Genomic DNA, 17,650 nt, shown 5'->3' with positions numbered 1-17,650 from the left:
AGTTGACCTGTGCTGCCACCAAGTGGCGGTTCTGCAGTATAGCAGCCTTTGCCTCTGGGGTCATCACTTGCAGAGTTCTCCAAGGGGCCCACAAAACCAAAAGTACCTTCCTACCGCTTCCTCCTGTTACCTCCCCGTTCACTCGCATCCTCCCACGTGGCACACGGCCTTTCCCAAAGGCCACGGGGTGACTGGTGTCACGTCCGCGCCAGCGGCCCCTCCGTGTAAGGCAGATGTTGGAGAGGAAGACGGAGCCAGCCTTCCTGGTGGCGACGCTGGCTTGCAGAGAGCTCTGACTTCCGGGGGCGTGCTGCGGATGTGCACGCTGTCAGTCAGCATACTCAGTGACGGGTATTCTTGTTGTTCTCAGCTGGCAAATGGTGGGAGGTGAGCAAAAGCCCCCGGTGAGTCGGAGGAGTGCCTTGGGGGTTGGGGGCATCGGTGTTCCCGCCACCACGCCCAGTGAGGCCAAAGGGACAAGCCAGCAGCCCCCAGCCCAGCACACAGGCACCCCCTGCTATGTGTCCTCCGCCATGTTTAGAACACAATCCCACCCCTCTGAAGACTGCTGAGACTGACAGGAATCAGCGGCTGATACCCAGCTCCCAGAGGGGGGCTCCCTGCCATCGTCACCCCCGTGCCCGCCCAGCATCGGGCACAGGCCATGATGAGTCCATGGAGGAGCTGTGGGCCCCAGGCATGGTGCAAGACTGCCATCCCCATGGAGACCCAAGACCGGCCCCTCCCAGGGACCGGCTGGCACTGGGGATGGCTGTGAGTGTCTTCCCTGGAGTTGAGCCCAGGTGCTGTGGGCGGAGGATGGACGCAGCCAATATGTTGGAGACAAAGCATGAGAGCCGGGGGCTGGGCTGTGCTCCAGAGCCGGCCCGCAGCCTGCAATCAAAGAGCCCCGACGTGCTCTTCTTGGCAAAGTTCTAAAAGCGATCAGGCTCACCTGTGAACAACGGCAGAGTACGGTGCTGCGTGAGGTCACGATCCAGCCAGAAACAGCACGGCTTCCGCGGAGCCCAGTGTCAGAGTTTGCTGTGTCGATCCCGATGCTCGGTGCCTACGAGCAGCTTCGTCCATTGTGCCCCGTCACTTGGTCTACCTGATGCTGGGTGTTGACCCACTATTTCTGGAGCAAGCCCTGTCGGTGGAGCTCCCGCTTCCTGGTGGCTCCGGGTGCTCCTGCAGAGCGTGGCTGCACCGCCTTTGGTGGAGGGTGTGTAGAAAGTTCGGTAATTTCCACGGTGACAAACACCTCTGAGTTAATGGTGCCGCTGGCATTTTTGCCCAGAGATGTACACAGCCTTCCTGCCAAACGCTGCCTGTGTCTGCTGCTGCTGTGCTGAGCCTGGGCACTAGGGGGCGTTAGCCCTGGCTCTTGGTGCACACAGGCAGGTGAGAACAAGATGTGCCGCAGGGCCTGCAGCCCCAGGCGTGGCTCTCGGCTGGGCAAGCTGCAGGAGGGCAAGCTTGCGGGGCAAGCTTGGGGGGGGGGGGTGGCAGGGGATGCAGGGAGGCCCCAGGTTTTGACTTCTGAGTTGGGCCTTGAGCTGAGACCCCCATTGCCAGGGATGAGGGGTCAGTGGTCCAGGGTGAAGGCGAGCTCAGAGAAGCCTGGGGCGGGGCAGGCACCTGCTGGGTGCTGCTGTCCCAGGGGCTGCTGGGAACACAGCTCTTAAGGAGCTGTGACCTTGTGGAAATCACAAGGTTACATTGAAAAAGGCCCTCAATCTAAAAGAATTCCCAAGTCAGCCTACATGTCAGAGATGAGAAAAAACACTGGGTAGTAGCGAAGGAAGGTACAACTGAAAAAAGGGATTTTAGTTATTTATTTGAAAGGCAGTGAGAGAGAGAGAGAGGGAGAGAGAGAGAAAGAGAGGGAGAGAGAGAGAGAGAGAGGTCTTCCATCCACTGGTTAACTCTCTAAATGGTTACAATGACAAAAGCCAAGAGCCAGGAACTCCATCTAGCCTTCCACATAGGTGCAGGGGTCCAAGCACCTGGACCATCTTCTGTGCTTTCCTAGGCACATGAGCAGGGAGCTGGATTGGAAGTGGAGCAGCCAGGACTTGATCTGGCGCCCATATGGGATGCTGGCGTCGCAGGTGGCAGCTTATCCCACTATGCCACAACACCAGGCCTGGGAAGATGCCATTTTAAACTGGGTGGTGGGAGAGGCAGCAGGAGGAGCCTGGGGAGTGGTGGAGGGGAGAGGCCTTCCTCTTCTTCCTGCCCCATGTGGGGCTGGCCAGGGCCCGACACTCTGGGATGCTGTCCCAGCTCACCGGCGCTGTCCCCGGGGAGTGAACAATGTAGGGAGGCTCCAGTGGCAGGAAAACACAGGGTCACACAGTCATGACCGTGGGCACCAGAGAGTGAGAGTGAGGACTGTGGCCCAGGGCAGCCCCTCTCCTCCCTCGGGAAGAGCTGCCAGGGAAGACAGGCACGGGCAGCACATTCAGGAACAACCCAGAGAGGATTTCCACTCCTTTATTTGGAAACTTCGCGGCAACGTCAGAGCCCCCGGGAATATACAAGCGTCAGGGACTCGGGGTCTATGTGACCTTCTTTTTCGCCAGGTGCTGTCGAGAGCCGAGCCAGACGGCGAACCATCGGCCCATGAGCCCAGGTTCCTTCCAAGGCCACACCCGGAGCCAGCCGGGCGGGCAGCAGAGTGCTTGGGACAGCAGTGGGCAGAGGGCCCACCAGGCACGGAGCGTGGCGGGTGGAGCCCGTCCTCACCACAGCTTCTGGGGGCGTCGAGCTGTTGTGGAGCGAGGCCCAGGTCAGGGGACACCAGCCCTAGAAAGGCAAGAGCAGGACATCTAAGCAGGGGACAGCAAGGCGTGAGCTCACTGGTGGGCACAGAGTCACCGTGACAGCAGGCTGGGGGGCTCGGGTTACAGGAGTCCCTTGCGAACCCCCCCCCCCCCCCCGAAAAGAGCTGATTCCCTGGAAGGACGCACGCCCGCTCCTTGAACTTGAGCATTTATGGAACTGAAAAAACGTGAGAAGGCGGCCGGCCTCGTCCAGGAGGGTTCCGCCAGGATCTTGGTGCACCGGCAGCAACCATGCGTTCCTGGGCCCTGGCCATGCCGCAGAGTGGGGACTGGGACCTCCTTCTGCCACCGAGGCCAGCTGGCTCGTGCCGATTCTGACTTCTCCACTGCGAAACAGCAGCGCACATGCACACAGGGCTTGCAGGCTCTCCGACTGTCCCTGCTACATGCAGCCCGGGAGGGATGTAACGCAGTGTGTGGACGGAAGGGAAGTGCCCTCCCTGCAGGACTGTGGGGGCTGCGGGCTGTGAATGTCTCTCCTGCCGCATGCCTGGGCACTGCGGAGAGCGCGGCCGGCACCCCTGCTTCCCAGGGACCCGAGCTCTTTAACGCTCACCGTCTCTCTCTGCCCTTGGCCCAGACCACGAGGGAGCCCTGGCTCCCACATTATCAGGGGTAGATGTCAGTGCCCCAAAACTCAGAAGGCAGTGAAGCCCCAGGACTTGTGCCAAGGCCTCAGTGGTCTGGGTCGGAGTGGGACGTCGGGTGCACTGGGCGAGGCTTGTTTAAGACGAGGCCCTGCCCAGGTGCTGGAAGACCCCTTCTTCCAGCCCAGCGGTCCTCACCATCTCCATTCCCAAGGGAGACAGTGTCCATGCACCCTGGCTGGACAGGGACCTGCAAAAAGCAGAGCTTCGTGGGGATGGTCACTGCTTGGTAAGGGCAAACCACGGGTTGGCTTCCAACGAGGCCAGCCATGAGGGCGGCGAGAGCGCAGGCCAGGGCCGGGAGGCCCAGAGGGGAAGGCCCTGGGCGGCTGCAGATGGGTGGCCGGGAACAGTGGTCCTGAGCACTTCTGGACAGAGCACCAAGTAGCCCGATCCCAACTGGACACACGCGTGGAAAACCGTGGGAGTCCCACAAGGCCTCACCATGACGGGTCTTTTTATTTACTTCACAGGGCTAACTGGTATTTTCTTATTTTTTCCACAGTAAAAGAAAAAAAGCATTGGTTTGATTTATATGAGGATGCTTCTGAAAACTCATGGGAAAATGGAACTGCAAGATATTTTGGTCAAAGATTTATGAAATCCCTTACACAATCTTTTAAAAATACACATTTTCCATGAACTTTTTGAAGACCCCTCTTATGCATGGATCTGAATTTTTTTTTTCACCAAAATAACTACATTTTATTTCCATTTTCCATCAACTTTTCAAAGTACCCACAGAAGATTTTTTCAAAGCTTTTATTTGGGGGCTGGCATGTGGCTCAGTGGGTTAAGCTGCCATCCGGTCCCTGCTGCTCCACTTTTTTTTTTTTTCCTAAAGATTTCTGTATTTATTTTGAAAGGTAGAGTTACAGAGAGAGAGAGAAGGAGAGACAGAGATATCTTCCATCTGCTGGTTCACAACGGCTAGAGCTGGGCCAGTCCGAAGTCAGGAGCCAGGAGCTCCCAAGTGGGTGCAGGGGCCAAGCACTTGGGCCATCTTCTACTCCAGTTTTGATCCAGCTCCCTGCCAATGCATCTGGGAATGCAGCAGAAGATGGCCACATACGTGGGCCCCTGCCACCCGTGTGTAAGACCAGGTTGGAGTTCCAGGCACCTGGCCCAGCTCCAGCCATTGTGGCCATTTGGGGAGTGAACCACCGCACAGAAAATGGATCTCTCTCTGTCTCCCTCTATCCCTGTAACTCTGCCTTACAAACAAATAAATCTTTTTTTTTTTTTTAAGTTACTTTTACCTGTTAAATGTGGGTCGCTGACAGCTGAGACACCTTCCCCTTGCTGGGACATCACCCTGCGGTAACTCCTCATCCACCCAAGATGCTCAACAATGCAAAACGTGGACCGCCCTTTGCCTTCTATTAAAAAGGCAAAAGCCAAGGAAGGCTGTGAATACCAGTGCCTTAGCAAGAAGTCCCAGCATTCTGTTCACCACGGGCAGCCAGGCGGCCTCTTGTCGGGGCCCCGTGTCGTCCCTGCTCCCGGCTGTCCCCAGGGCAGGCAGCCACGAGGCCGGCCGCACTTCCTGATCAAGAACCTGCTCCCAGGGAGACTTCGCGTGACCAAGGCTGCCGCTAAATGGCCTCTCGGTTGACAGAAAGCCAGTGACCCATGCTGCCTTGTCCTCTGAGCTCGGCAGGTTTGGGGACAGAGAGGGAAAAGCAGGAGGAGGATCGGCCCCATCCAGTGATGTTGCTGAGCGGCTGTTTGGATGCCCGGCCCCATGCGAGGGTGCGAGGGGCCAGTGACTGGGTGCACAGGGCTGGAGCTGGGCTGGGAGTGAGGGGGTAGACAGGCAGCAGTGATGCCATGGGACGGGCACTTCGCCAGCAGGATCCATTCCTCCCGGCTGAGAAATCAGGCAGGCAACCTGGAGGAGGAGGCCCGGATGACAAACAGCTGGCGGAGCCAAGAACAAGGGAGGAAGGAGTGAGAAGAGGGTGTGGAGCAAGCTGGTGAGCAGGAAAGGGACAGGTGAGCTGGCCACCGACACGTGAGCTCTCCACAGACGCCAGTGACTGAGGCCCGGCCCCTGCAGCACAACCACGTGAGAGCGGGAGCGGGGAGGGACTCCGGCAGCAGACAAGCTGAATGCGGAAGGATTCGGGAGCCACATTTGCAGGGCAGCGCACTGACCTGGCGCTCACGGGCTGGTCACGGCGTGGTCCCCGCGGAGTGCCTGCAGCGAGAGCTCGTAGCCCAGGAACATGGCCGCGCTCATGGGGAAGCCCCGCACCGCGTTCACAGTGATGCCCCTGAAAAACACCTGGCCCCGGGGAGCCCATTAGTCCCGGGGACCCGCACACACCCCTTGGCCTGCCCTGCACTGGTCCCTGCAGAGCCCCAGGCAGGCCCAGACCCCCATGGGCTGCCCCGGCCACGCCCCGCCGCACCCCCGTGGGCCTGACGGTGCCTCTTCTCCCAGACCAGGACACACGCACAGACGCCTGCCTGCACCACCGCCCCCAACACACACACGATCCTCAGAGATCTGCGAATCCTAGCGACACAGGGCACTGGGCCATGACCCCATAGGGTGGCAGGTGCTCCCTGGGGGTCCCCAAAATGACAGCCTGCAGAGGAGCCTGGGCTGTGCTTCACCTCGCAGACTGAGAGCCCTCCTGTTCTGTAGCTCTCACTCGGGCCAGTGGCAAACTCTCCGGAACTCCATGTCCCCAGCTGTAAGATGGGTTCAAACCTGATGGGGTTGCTTTGAAGAGCTCAACCAGACGATGAGGACCAGTGGAGGCGGCGTGGCCCAGAGAAGGAGAAGTGGACAGGGATGCCCGGAGGCGGGCAAGTGGCTCGGCCAAGCCCGGAGCCTTCAGGCGGGGGACAAGTAGGCCCCTGATCACGTGTATCCGCCCCTTGCATGTCTAACCTGTGCGGATTCCATGGCCTCACCAGAGGGGTGGATCACTGCAGGGACTTGGGCCAGGCTCCCAGGGGGAAGATTCCATGCTGGGCGTGCCCCTGGGCCCCACTCTGAGTGGGACCCTTCTGTCTGCGGGTGGTGGGCAGAGCGTGGATCCCGACTCCCAGCCCTCTCCCCATAGGCCCCCGACTTCTGCTTTCCCCATCACAGAGGCTGCTCTCTGGCCATCCTCCGTGAGTGCCGAGGCCAACTATCCCAGTGCCTTCGTGGGCTACTTTGTTGTACCCCAGCTACTTGTACCCCGGCTACTTCTTATCACCACGAAGCGAGAGCAGGGTGTATGTGAGGGCCCAGGGCTTGGTGCCTGGCTTCAGTGAAAGGCATGTGGGAAGGGAATGGCCTTGAGTCAGAGTCCAAGCCTGGTGGGAATCGTGGCCGGCACGGGGCCTGGGAAAAGCGCCATCCCCTCCTACACCGCCGCCTTCAGACCCCGCAACGGCCAGGGCCATGTGGGGCTCCGTTCCAGACTATTCTGTTCCTGCATAAACACTCAAAGACACAAATGCGTGCACAACCGCATGCACGCACGCCTAGGCCTCTTTAAAAGTTTATGGAAAACCCGAGAAAGGGGCTGGCACTGGGGTGCAGCGGGTTCAGCCACCACCTGCAGTGCTGGGCGGCTCACACTGGAGCGGTGGTTCAAGTCCTGACTGCTCCACCTTGTGGGGACCCATGAGCCGGCCATGGGCCCACATGCTAAGGCTTGGCTTGCTGACCATTGGCATTAGTTACTGCTGTGTGGATGTTTATGGTTTCTGTTGAGCTGTGATATCGGGACCGTTTCATAATCCCAGGCTAGAGTCAAAACAACTATGGCCTTGGGGCTTCCCGTACTTTTTTTCCCACTGACCAAGGCTGAGAAAACACCAGGTGGAAGCTTGTTGTTAGCACCCGAGTCGCCTGCTACGTGACCAGGAGCTTGATTGGATGAAGGCGCGTGATCACCTTTATGGTTGGACAAGGAGCGCATGGACTGTGCGTGATCAGGCACCTGATTGGAGCGCCGCCGCATGGACTGTAGCATGGACTAAGCTTGCATTACATGCTTCTGCAATGATATACTATATGAGCCGTTTGTGATATGGTACGGGAGCTTCCCCTTTCTTTCGGAGCTCCCCTTGCTCAAGGGTTTCTTTTTCTATCCTGTTTAAATAAAAGTCTACTGAAGACTGATCAGCTGGGAGCAGTGTCGTTCCTTTGCGGGCAAGGGAGCGACAAGTGGTTCCGTGACTCGGATCGCTGAAAGAGGTAAGTGCTGCGGAGATAAACCCAGAGATAAACAAGCGTGCTTGACACGCCGAGGGACTGCCTAGAGCAGAGTAAAAAGAATAAAAAGTGAAGCGTGCATACACGGGAGTCTAGACGGGTTAAACGATACGTCTAGGGATAACCACGGTCCCGTCGGAGAAGACGGGGAAATAAAGCGCCCGCAAGGCGGAGTCAAAGCGCCTACAAGGCGGGAGTTAAAAATGCCCAGATTTAGGGCCGGAGGAATAACCTTGGGATTATGGGCAATACTCACTCCACCACCAAACTGCGCGTGCTACTGAGTCGCTTATTAAAAACTACGGGGACGCCCGTTAAAGTGGCTACTGTCTGCGCATTTACCCGAGATCAGTGTACACTGGACAACCCCCACCCTACATTTGAATATTTCATTTGAAGTAAATGTTACCTGTTGTAAAGTTAATATTACTATGTGAAATGAGGAATTGTGGTAACAAAGTGTCCAGACTACCCATTCTGTTTTTGCATTATGTACTAACTCTACCCCTATTATTGACAGGAATGCTTGAGCAAATTATGCTTGATTCGCTTTACAAAAAAAATGTAAATTAAAATACACTACAAATAGTTAAGATTCCACAAACCTACAAAAATGTAACAAGTACAGATAATAAGAGGCTAATTCCCTCAAATATGTTTCAATTTATCCTTAAAAAACATTGAATATTATTGTGTTTGATTGCTGGATGTATACTTGTATGAAAAATTTGTATTGTATTCTTATGATGTGTTAATTATGTCTACCTCTCAATGCAACCCTAGGGCCAAATGTAAGGACAAATTTTTGGGATGAAGAGGTTTGTACCTAGGTTTGGCTCTGGTAACTAAGAAACTTTGCTGCCAGATGACCTTCTCCTGCTCCTTGGGAACCTGGCCAGCTCCAGGGGAGGAGGATAAAGGAAAGTTTTCTGATAAACAGGTGGGCATGCTTCGTGTCTCGGCTCTCTGGCCAAGATCCGAGACGGGGCGCACTGCTTGCCTAAAATCTTGGCAATGAGCCACCCTTGTCCTTGGGGGCTTTAAGGGAGAGCCGGAGCAAGCCTCTGTTGCTGCTGTTTCATTTTGGGGGAACATGCAGTCAAGCTGAATGTTAAATGTGCCCGTGATGATTACTAATGATGTTTAATTCTTAGTATGGATCTTTCTCCGGAGCTGTGTGAAGATTGCCTAGTGATGCCCACAGTACTGTAAATTCTACCAAATATAAGTACAGCGTGGACATGGATCAATTGGCTACTGTGACTGAGGTGTTCTGTGACAGTCCCTTTGATGAGAAATTAACAAAATGGATTAATAACAGGACATTCAGGACCTGCCACTCTGCTTGGTATGTCATTACAAAAATCAACAAGGAGGGCTATGCCCGATAAACGGGGGTGCTATAAATGTGGGCAGCAGGGACATGTACAAAAATTGTCTAAAAGTCAAAAATAAGTCAAAATAAGGCTCCTCCTGGGATTTGCCCCCGGTGCTAAAGGGGAAGGGATTGGGCCAATGAATGTCACTCCAAAACTGATAAAGAAGGTAATTCATTAAAAAACAGAGTTCGGGGAAACTAGAAGTGGGGCCAGCCTCAGGCCCTCCCTACAGGGATCAGTGGACCATCTTGCTATAGTATCATTAAAGCCATGGAGCCATGTTTATTGCAACATTCTGTTAATCTATGCTCCTTTACCATCTTTCCTGTAAATAATTTTAGTGTGCACTACAAGGCTTGCAGCGTATTTCTTGCAGATTAAACTAAAAGTAACTAAGTCTGTGCACAGGAGACAGCTGAAAAACAATTTGCTGTCACAAATTGGCGTAGTTGGCAGGATCCGCAAGTATGCAAAGCAATGCCTTTCTTTAAAAAGAAAACTGAAGTTGCATGTGTAACCTGTGATGTTCCTGGCTGAAAAGACCCTCAGTTCGCCTCTTTGGTGAAGGAATGGGCTCTCTGCTCAGAATTGAGTGAAAATTGGGATGGCAAGTTACGGAGTGCACAGTCTCCACAAGTTATTGAGGTTTTGCAATCGGTGCCGGTAGTAAAGGGAAATGAACTATAGGCTTTGGGGAGGTGAGGATGGATTTTGTTATCTGCATACTGATGCATGTGTAAGCAATTTGGGAAACAGAAAATGCTGCCCTTTTGAGTCAAACTGCTAGGTAGTGGTAAAAAAATTATATCAAGCCTCTGTAATAACTAAGGTTATTCAGTGTTAACAATACAGAATTCCAGGTGGACATGAGAAAATATCTAAAACAGTAAAAAATTATGTTAGTGCTGGAGTGATGATTCCCATAATCACTAAAAGGAATTATCTAATTTGACATGTTAAGAAACCAAATGAAACCTGGAAAATGACTGTGGATTACAGGGAATTGAACAAAGTTACTCTCCCATTGACTGCTGCAGTCCCAGATACCATCATTTTGATGTAAAAGGTCACAAGTATGAAAGTGTGTTCTTGATAAGGAAAGTTATAAGGAAAAGAGATTTTTAAATAAAAGAAGGACATGGTTTGTAAAAATTGTTCATCTTAATGGCTGGTTTATACTGGAATGAAAAAAAAGGGGAGGAGAAAAGAAAGGTTTGAGCAAGTTACAGAAGGTGTGAGAAAGTTGCAAAATGTTATGGGAAGAAGAAATTTTTGGTTACAAAACTATTAGTCTATTTTCTTTGACATAAAATCGAAATCTGATCTTCTGTTAAAGCAATGAGTTAAAGTAATCTATTATGTTCTCTTGATGTCTCTGTTAAATTCTAACTGTTTAAAAACAGCTGTGAAAAAGAACAATGGTGAAATGGAGGGATCCTATCACCAATCAATGGAATGGACCTGATCCAGTACTGGTATGGGACATGGGCTCCTAAGGGATGGGTTTTTCTATGTAACCAACATGCCTTTACATCATTAGCCTCTGATAACTTCCACAATTGCTCCCTGGGCCGTGTGGCCCTGATGCTAACATCTGTATTTACAGCAGCGGATAGAGCATGGCGGCGGCGTGCTTTACCTGAAGACTACAATAACAACGTCATCCTAATAGGAGAGGACACTGCCCTTGCCATAGCTGTATCAGTAGTAAGTGTTCCTGGACTGGCTTTTGGAAATGATCATGGACTATGAAGGCTTACATGTTTGGTGACCAAAGCAATCAATCTTACTGCTACTGTGCTATCCAATATAGCCAAAGAATTGGATCAAGTTCACTCAGAAGTGATTTCAAACCATGCAGCTAACAATTACTTGCTGTTAAAAGATCATATAAGTTGTAAATCTGTACCTGGGGGATGTTGTTTTAACATTACTAACAATGTGCCATATATAGAGACTGTTATTGATAAACTTAAGAGTGAAATGCAACGTATGTTTATTACTAGCCCACTATTCATTTGGAGGGTTTCAATGAAATCATTGGTTATTAATGCTGGCTGGACCGTTACTGCTTTTCCTACTTTGTATGGGATGTTTTCTGTGTGTTCTGCAATTTGTGCTAACTTTGCTATGGTCTGTATGGACTGAGATTCATCATTTAAAACTTTGTACCAAACCTCCTTTGTAATCAAAATAATTGATATTTGGCTGTATGTTTCATCTCTCACCTAATGTTGGGCTGGAATGGTACTCAGAGACGGGTAAGACGCTCAGCATCCTGTACCAACTTAAGACAGGGCTCTAGGCCAAGCTGCCAGAGTTACTGATGACGGGTAAGGACAGAGATGACTAAGGGCAACCTAAGACAGAGGCCATTCTCAATTAAATATAAAAGGGGGAGATGTGGGACCCATGAGCCGGCCATGGGCCCACATGCTAAGGCTTGGCTTGCTGACCATTGGCATTAGTCACTGCTGTGTGGATGTTTATGGTTTCTGTTGAGCTGTGATATCGGGACCGTTTCATAGCCCCAGGCTAGAGTCAAAACAACTGTGGCCTTGGGGCTTCCCGTACTTCTTTTCCCACTGACCAAGGCTGAGAAAACACCAGGTGGAAGCTTGTTGTTAGCACCCGAGTCGCCTGCTACGTGACCAGGAGCTTGATTGGATGAAGGCGCGTGATCACCTTTATGGTTGGACAAGGAGCGCATGGACTGTGCGTGATCAGGCACCTGATTGGAGCGCCGCCGCATGGACTGTAGCATGGACTAAGCTTGCATTACATGCTTCAACAATGATATACTATATAAGCTGTTTGTGATATGGTACGGGAGCTTCCCCTTTCTTTCGGAGCTCCCCTTGCTCAAGGGTTTCTTTTTCTATCCTGTTTAAATAAAAGTCTACTGAAGACTGATCAGCTGGGAGAAGTGTCGTTCCTTTGTGGGCAAGGGAGCGACACCACTTCCCATCCAGCTCCCTGCTAATGCACCTGGGAATGCATCAGAGGATGGACCAAGTGCTCTGAGCCCCTGGCACCCATGTGGGAGACCCGGATGGAGTCTGGCTTTGGCCTGGCCCAGCCCACTATTGTGGGCATTTGGGGAGTGAACCAGCAGGTAGAAGATCTCTGTATGACTCTCTCCCTCTTTTTCTATCACTCTGTCCTTCAAATACATACATTTTTTAAAGAAAAGCTGGACGAGCAGCAATGTGCATTCTCCACACGCCTCTGAATCCTGTCGAATGCTTTACATGCTGTCAATATTTCCAGATCCATCACAGGAACGCACAGTGGTCGCTGCCTCTGGGACAGGACGGGGACCCAAGGGTGGCAGGGACTCAGTCCCTTGACCCCCGGGAGCTTCCTGTGTGTGGTCATTGCCTATTTTTTAACTGGTTAATAAAAGACTTGAACAATCAGTCCTGAAACATCCGCCAGTGAGACGGTTCCTCAGGCAGCCACTGCTCTCTCTGCTGAAAACCCATCTCTGTGTGAACACCAGGGACTGGTGGCTTTCAAGATGTGAGACCAGTGCCCGGCTGCAGCTGCTTCTGGAATCTCGGGCTTCACAGAGCAGTCGTTTCTGGAGGAGACAAGAACAGCGATGTTCTGCCGCCTCCGACGTCTGCAGACTTAGGACACTTTAGGCTTTGGGAAGTGGACAGCGCATCTCAGATAAAAGTGCAGCCTCCCACGGCTATGTGTTTTGTGTCCCTTTCTACTTGCTGACTCCTTGACAAACCTTGCTTCTGCTAAAAAAACAAAGCAAAACAAACAAAAAACAAGTGAGGCTTCACCTCCTGTCAGAGGGGCTCTTGTTTCAAGAAAAACAAACAAACCACAGGGCCGGAGCTGTGGCATAGCGGGTAAGGCACTGCCTGCAATGCTGGCATCCCACATGGGAGCTGTTTCGAGTCCTGGCTGCTTCACTTTGATCCAGCTCCCGGCTAAGGCACCAGGGAAAGCAGCAGATGATGGCCCAAGTGCTTGGGCCCCTGCACCCACATAGGAGACCTGCAAGAAGACCTTAGCTGCTGGCTTCAGCTTGGCCCAGCCCTGGCCACTGTGGCCATTTGGGGAGTGAATCAGCAGATGGAAGATCTCTCTCTCTCCCTCTCTCTGTAATTCTGTCAAACAAACAAAAACAAAACCTAAAGTATATTACAATCATGAGAAAAGAAAAGCTCTAAGTTTATCCACCCTCAAAACATGAAGTCAGGGGGTGGGAACTGTGGCGTAGCAGGTAAAGCTGCTGCCTGAGAAACCAGCATCCCATATGGGTACCAGTTTGAGTCCTGGCTGCTCCAATTCTGATCCAGCTTCCTGCAAATGCACCTGGGACACAGTGAAAGATGGCCCAGGTCCTTGGTCCCCTGCACCCATGTGGGAGACCTGGAAGAATCTCCTGGCTCCTGGCTTCTGCCTGGTCCAGCCCCACCCCCAGCCCCAGCTGTTGTAGCCATGTGGGGAGTGATCCAGCAGATGGAAAATCTCTCTCTCTCTCTCTCTCTGTGTTGTGTGTGTTTCATTGTCTTTCAAATAAATAAATCAATCGTTAAAAACAAAACATGCAGTCAGATGTCACATATTTCCACACAAAGCAGCACCACGTCCAGCCTTTCTTATCTACAAGCACCCCTGTCCTTCAGAGTAGGGGCGACCACCCCCGAGAAGTGAAGGCCCAGGGAGAGATGCCGCTCACCCGCACGCCGGCACCTGCCTGGACCCAAGGCTCTTGACTCGAGGGCCAGAGAGGACGGCCCAGGGCCCATTCGAGGCAGAGCCTGTGTCACCCTTTCCCTGCCAGCTGATGAACTGGCTGCAGCCTCAGACACTGGACCTGGAAGTCCAGTCTTTGTCCAGGGCCAGCGGGTAGCGGGCAGGCTGTGTGCTGAGGGCGAGCTCTGGGGCTGTGGGGGAGGCTGCAGCCGCTGCAGCAGCGGGGCCCAGGGTGCTGGGGTCTGGCCCCGGCCGGGTAGAAGAGCAGAAGACCCTGCAGGGGCCCTGCAGCCGGAGACAGGAGGTGACAGAGGAACGGGGAGCCTGCAAGGTGGCCCTGGGACATCCCCCTTGGAGGCAGGGCAAGTGTCTGGCGCCTCCCAGCGAGTGTCTTAGAGAGACGGCAAACTGCGCTCACTGATGGACATGGGCCCAGGCCCTGGTGGGGGAGGGAGGCTTGCACCAGCTGTGTGGCCATGGACAGGTGTCCAGTCCTCTCTCAACCTCTGCTAGGTGGGTGGGTGGCCCGCCTTCCTCCTCCACCAGCCTGGGGCCAGGACCAGAGAGCTTATGTGGGGTGCTTGGGGCAGCTCAGTCTCCCGATCCCCCTTCGCTGTAGTCTCCCCGGCCCCCCACACCACACCTCCTTCCAGGACCTCCCCGGGGGCCCTGCATCGTGGCCCTGGTGCTTACTTTGAGACCCTCCTTCTGGTAACTCTGACAGATACAGTCCAGGACACCTTTGTACTTGTTTAAATACACCCCGTCCGCCTGGAGTCGACTTTTCACAACATCCATAGGAGTTGCTGTGCCCCAAGAAATTGCTCCTGCAAAGAGACAGAGAGACAAACGTGTCAGAGGCTGGCTGGCAGGGGGCAGGGGGCCTGGCCCCTGGAGCCGCTGCTGGGGGAGCCGACAGAGCACAGGGTCAGGACCTGCAGAGTCTCCTTCTGAGGGGGCCTCATCTGTAAACTGGGGCAGCAGTGTCTGTCTCCCTGGGTGGCTGCAAGGCGCAATGCAACAGGGAAGAGAAGCCCAGCGCCCACGGCCAGGACCCAGGTGCGCTGGGTAAGGGGAAGCCCGGCGCCCACGGCCAGGACCCAGGTGCGCTGGGTAAGGGGAAGCCCGGCGCCCACGGCCAGGACCCAGGTGCGCTGGGTAAGGGGAAGCCCGGCGCCCACGGCCAGGACCCAGGTGCGCTGGGTAAGGGGAAGCCCGGCGCCCACGGCCAGGACCCAGGTGCGCTGGGTAAGGGGAAGCCCGGCGCCCACGGCCAGGACCCAGGTGTGCTGGGTAAGGCGAAGCCCGGCGCCCACGGCCAGGACCCAGGTGCGCTGGGTAAGGGGAAGCCCGGCGCCCACGGCCAGGACCCAGGTGTGCTGGGTAAGGGGAAGCCCGGCGCCCACGGCCAGGACCCAGGTGTGCTGGGTAAGGGGCGGCTCCTCAGCAGCTTGCGCTGGGGAGAAGGCAGCAGGCTCTGTCCTTCTCTGCACCAGGGGAGAGTCTGGGAGAGACGAGAGGCTTGTGGCTCCCGGAGGCAGGATTTACTCTGCGCTCAGGGAACCTAAACACCCGCAGATTCGCCAGTCGGCAACCAAGGGCCAGCCTGGAGATTGCAGGATAAGGGCGGAGAAAGGGTTGTTTCTTTAAAAATCTTTCTTTTCCAAATATGTGGAATCCAAGCCTCAGGCCTGCGGTCACTGGGTCTCCCTCGCTGCAGGGGACAGGGGCCCTGGTCTGAGCACTTTGGCGACTCAAGGTCAGCGATGCCGAGTCACCGCACAAACACTGACCCCGGAACGTGCTTGGCTGGGAGGAGAAAAACAAACGGACGGCGACGTCCAGGGCAGCTGTTTGCAGTTCCTGCTCAGTGCTGCTCAACGCTGCTCAGCAGCTCCCAGAGGGACCCTGGCCTGCCCTGGACCCTCTGCCTGTCCTGCCCCGGTCCCCTTGGCCTCCTGCCCATGGCCCTGGGGAAGCCTCTCTGGACCCCAACTCTCTTCTGCCGCTCCCCAGGGCACTCACACCTGCTCTCCCACTCATCACCTTCTCAGCCACTGGGGCTCCCTGAATCCAAGCCCACAGCGCACAGGCCTCAGCCCCCGGGGGTGGACTCGCTGCTGCTTGGTGGCTAAGACGTGGGCTGAGTTGTATGTCTGCTCTGAGTTTAAAGCAGATGGGGAGAAGGAGGAGGAGGGGGAGAGAGAGGAAGGTGAGGAAGAAGAATCAGAGGAGGAAGAAGAGGGAGGGGAGAGGAAGGAAGGGAGGGAGAAGGAGGAGGGAGAGGGAGATGGAAAAAGAGGAGTGGAAGGTAGGAGGGGGAGAGGAAGAGGAGGAGGAGAGGAGGGAGAGGAGGGAGAGGAGGAGGAGTGGCAGCAGCAGCAGGAGCACTGGCCGCTCCTCCCCACTGGACTTTTCCCATCTCCCATCTGCATCCCACATGCCACAGCCAGGACAAGCCTTCCTCAGCGGCAGCCCTGCCTGGACTTCCATGTGCCCCTGGCCCCGCTGGCCACAGCCCCGCCTCTACTGCCCCCCACAGCACAGCTAAACCCCTCCCGGGGCCTGGGTCTACGCGGGCTCCCCTCTCTTGCATCCATCCTCTCTTGTTCCCACTTCAGTCATTCTTACTCCCTTCTCTCCACAAACTGGGCGCTCTCACAGTGCCCAGGGGCCCACACACTGCCGAACCCAAGCCGTGGCCACAGCAAGTTCCAAGGCCCTGCGAGGAGGGGAGAGCAGCAGGGAAGGGGCGTGGCGGGCAGCAGAGACAGACCCGCCTGGGCGGCCGAGAGCTATGGCAGGCACGCTGCCCTTGTGCGGAGGGTTCTCAGTACTGCGCCAAGTCCATAAGTGAGGAAGTGCAGACATGAACTCGGCTTTGTGCCTGCGGAGTCCCTGAGCCACTGCCGACCCCAGCTGTGTGATCTTGGGTTGGTTACTCCCTGTCTCTGAACCCGAGCTTTCTCCTCTGTGGCGGGGGGGGGGGGGGTGCCTTCCTTGTGGAATATACGAAGTCCTCCCTTGCGGTGTGCTGACAACAGTGAGTACAGCTGGACCACGGAGACAGATCTCCTTCCCAAAGCTGAAGGGCCCCACAGACAGCCATTCCCACAGCCCCAGAGGGCAGAGGAGGAGAGGACGAGGGGGCTGTCCCTGCTCCCAGCCTTCCCTGAGTGGCTGCATGTGTGGCCCATTGGTTCCCGCCCTCCCCCAGGGCTGAGAAGGAAATGTAGACCTTACCTGCCACGCCGCCCGCCAGCCACACGGCGCAAGGGCTGGGGCTGGCACAGGCTTCAGGTGTGATCCACTCGCTCAGGAGCACGTAGGGGATAAAGTAGAGGCAGTAGCCAGGGACGTCCCTCAGCAACATGGCGCTGGCCCCCCGGTACAGCCCAGCCAGGCCCTCAGTCCGCACGATGGTGGCAAAGCAGTGCACGGGGCCCTGGTACGCCGGCTGCTCCCCAAGGGCCACCGTCCTGGACAGCTTGGCTGCAGAGACAGGCGGAGATGGCAGGTGACTCGGGGGTACGCGACGGCCACTCCCGGGCCCTGGCTGTTCCCAGTCCCACGCACGGAGCCCCTCGGTTTACACCAACCCTTCCGATCTTCCTGGCGGCTCCAACCAGGGTTCTCAAGTCCTCCCAAGGGGCCCGACATGCACAGCCACATGGGAGCTGGTCCCAGCCAGATGGTAATGCCTCATTGCTAGACGATTTCCAGAGCTTTCTGGTCAGCGGTCACTGTGTCTCTCTAAACTGATAGGACTGCAACGTGCCTGTGGTCGATATGACAAACACATCAAGTACTTCCTAGAAATAGGCTGCAGAGTCC

General features: G+C 55.0%; 1 protein-coding gene across 7 annotated transcripts in view; it reads right to left on the bottom strand.

Moving 5' to 3' along the window:
* Window positions 1-2,483: 2,483 nt before the first annotated feature.
* SLC25A48 (solute carrier family 25 member 48) overlaps window positions 2,484-17,650 on the bottom strand; it is a 51,493-nt gene continuing 36,326 nt past the window's right edge. For 5 of the 7 annotated variants that reach the window (XM_089335891.1, XM_051843408.3, XM_051843410.3 and 2 more), the window contains 4 exons: window positions 17,060-17,308; window positions 14,510-14,643; window positions 5,654-5,783; window positions 2,484-2,811 (listed from right to left, as the gene is read on the bottom strand). In XM_089335891.1, the coding sequence (XP_089192017.1) occupies window positions 5,661-5,783; window positions 14,510-14,643; window positions 17,060-17,308 (506 nt within the window). In that variant the 3' untranslated portion in view covers window positions 2,484-2,811; window positions 5,654-5,660. Of the gene's footprint in view, window positions 2,812-5,653; window positions 5,784-14,509; window positions 14,644-17,059; window positions 17,309-17,415; window positions 17,580-17,650 lie in introns of those variants that run through there. The other 2 variants (XM_070076120.2, XM_070076121.2) reach the window with 2 other exon arrangements.

Source organism: Oryctolagus cuniculus, chromosome 6 (genome assembly GCF_051225735.1).
Source record: "Oryctolagus cuniculus isolate XC-2025 breed Fujian yellow rabbit chromosome 6, ASM5122573v1, whole genome shotgun sequence".
NCBI lineage: Eukaryota > Metazoa > Chordata > Mammalia > Lagomorpha > Leporidae > Oryctolagus > Oryctolagus cuniculus.
The sequence above is the reverse complement of the archived record's forward strand: the minus strand, read 5'-3'. Positions and strand labels throughout refer to the sequence as shown.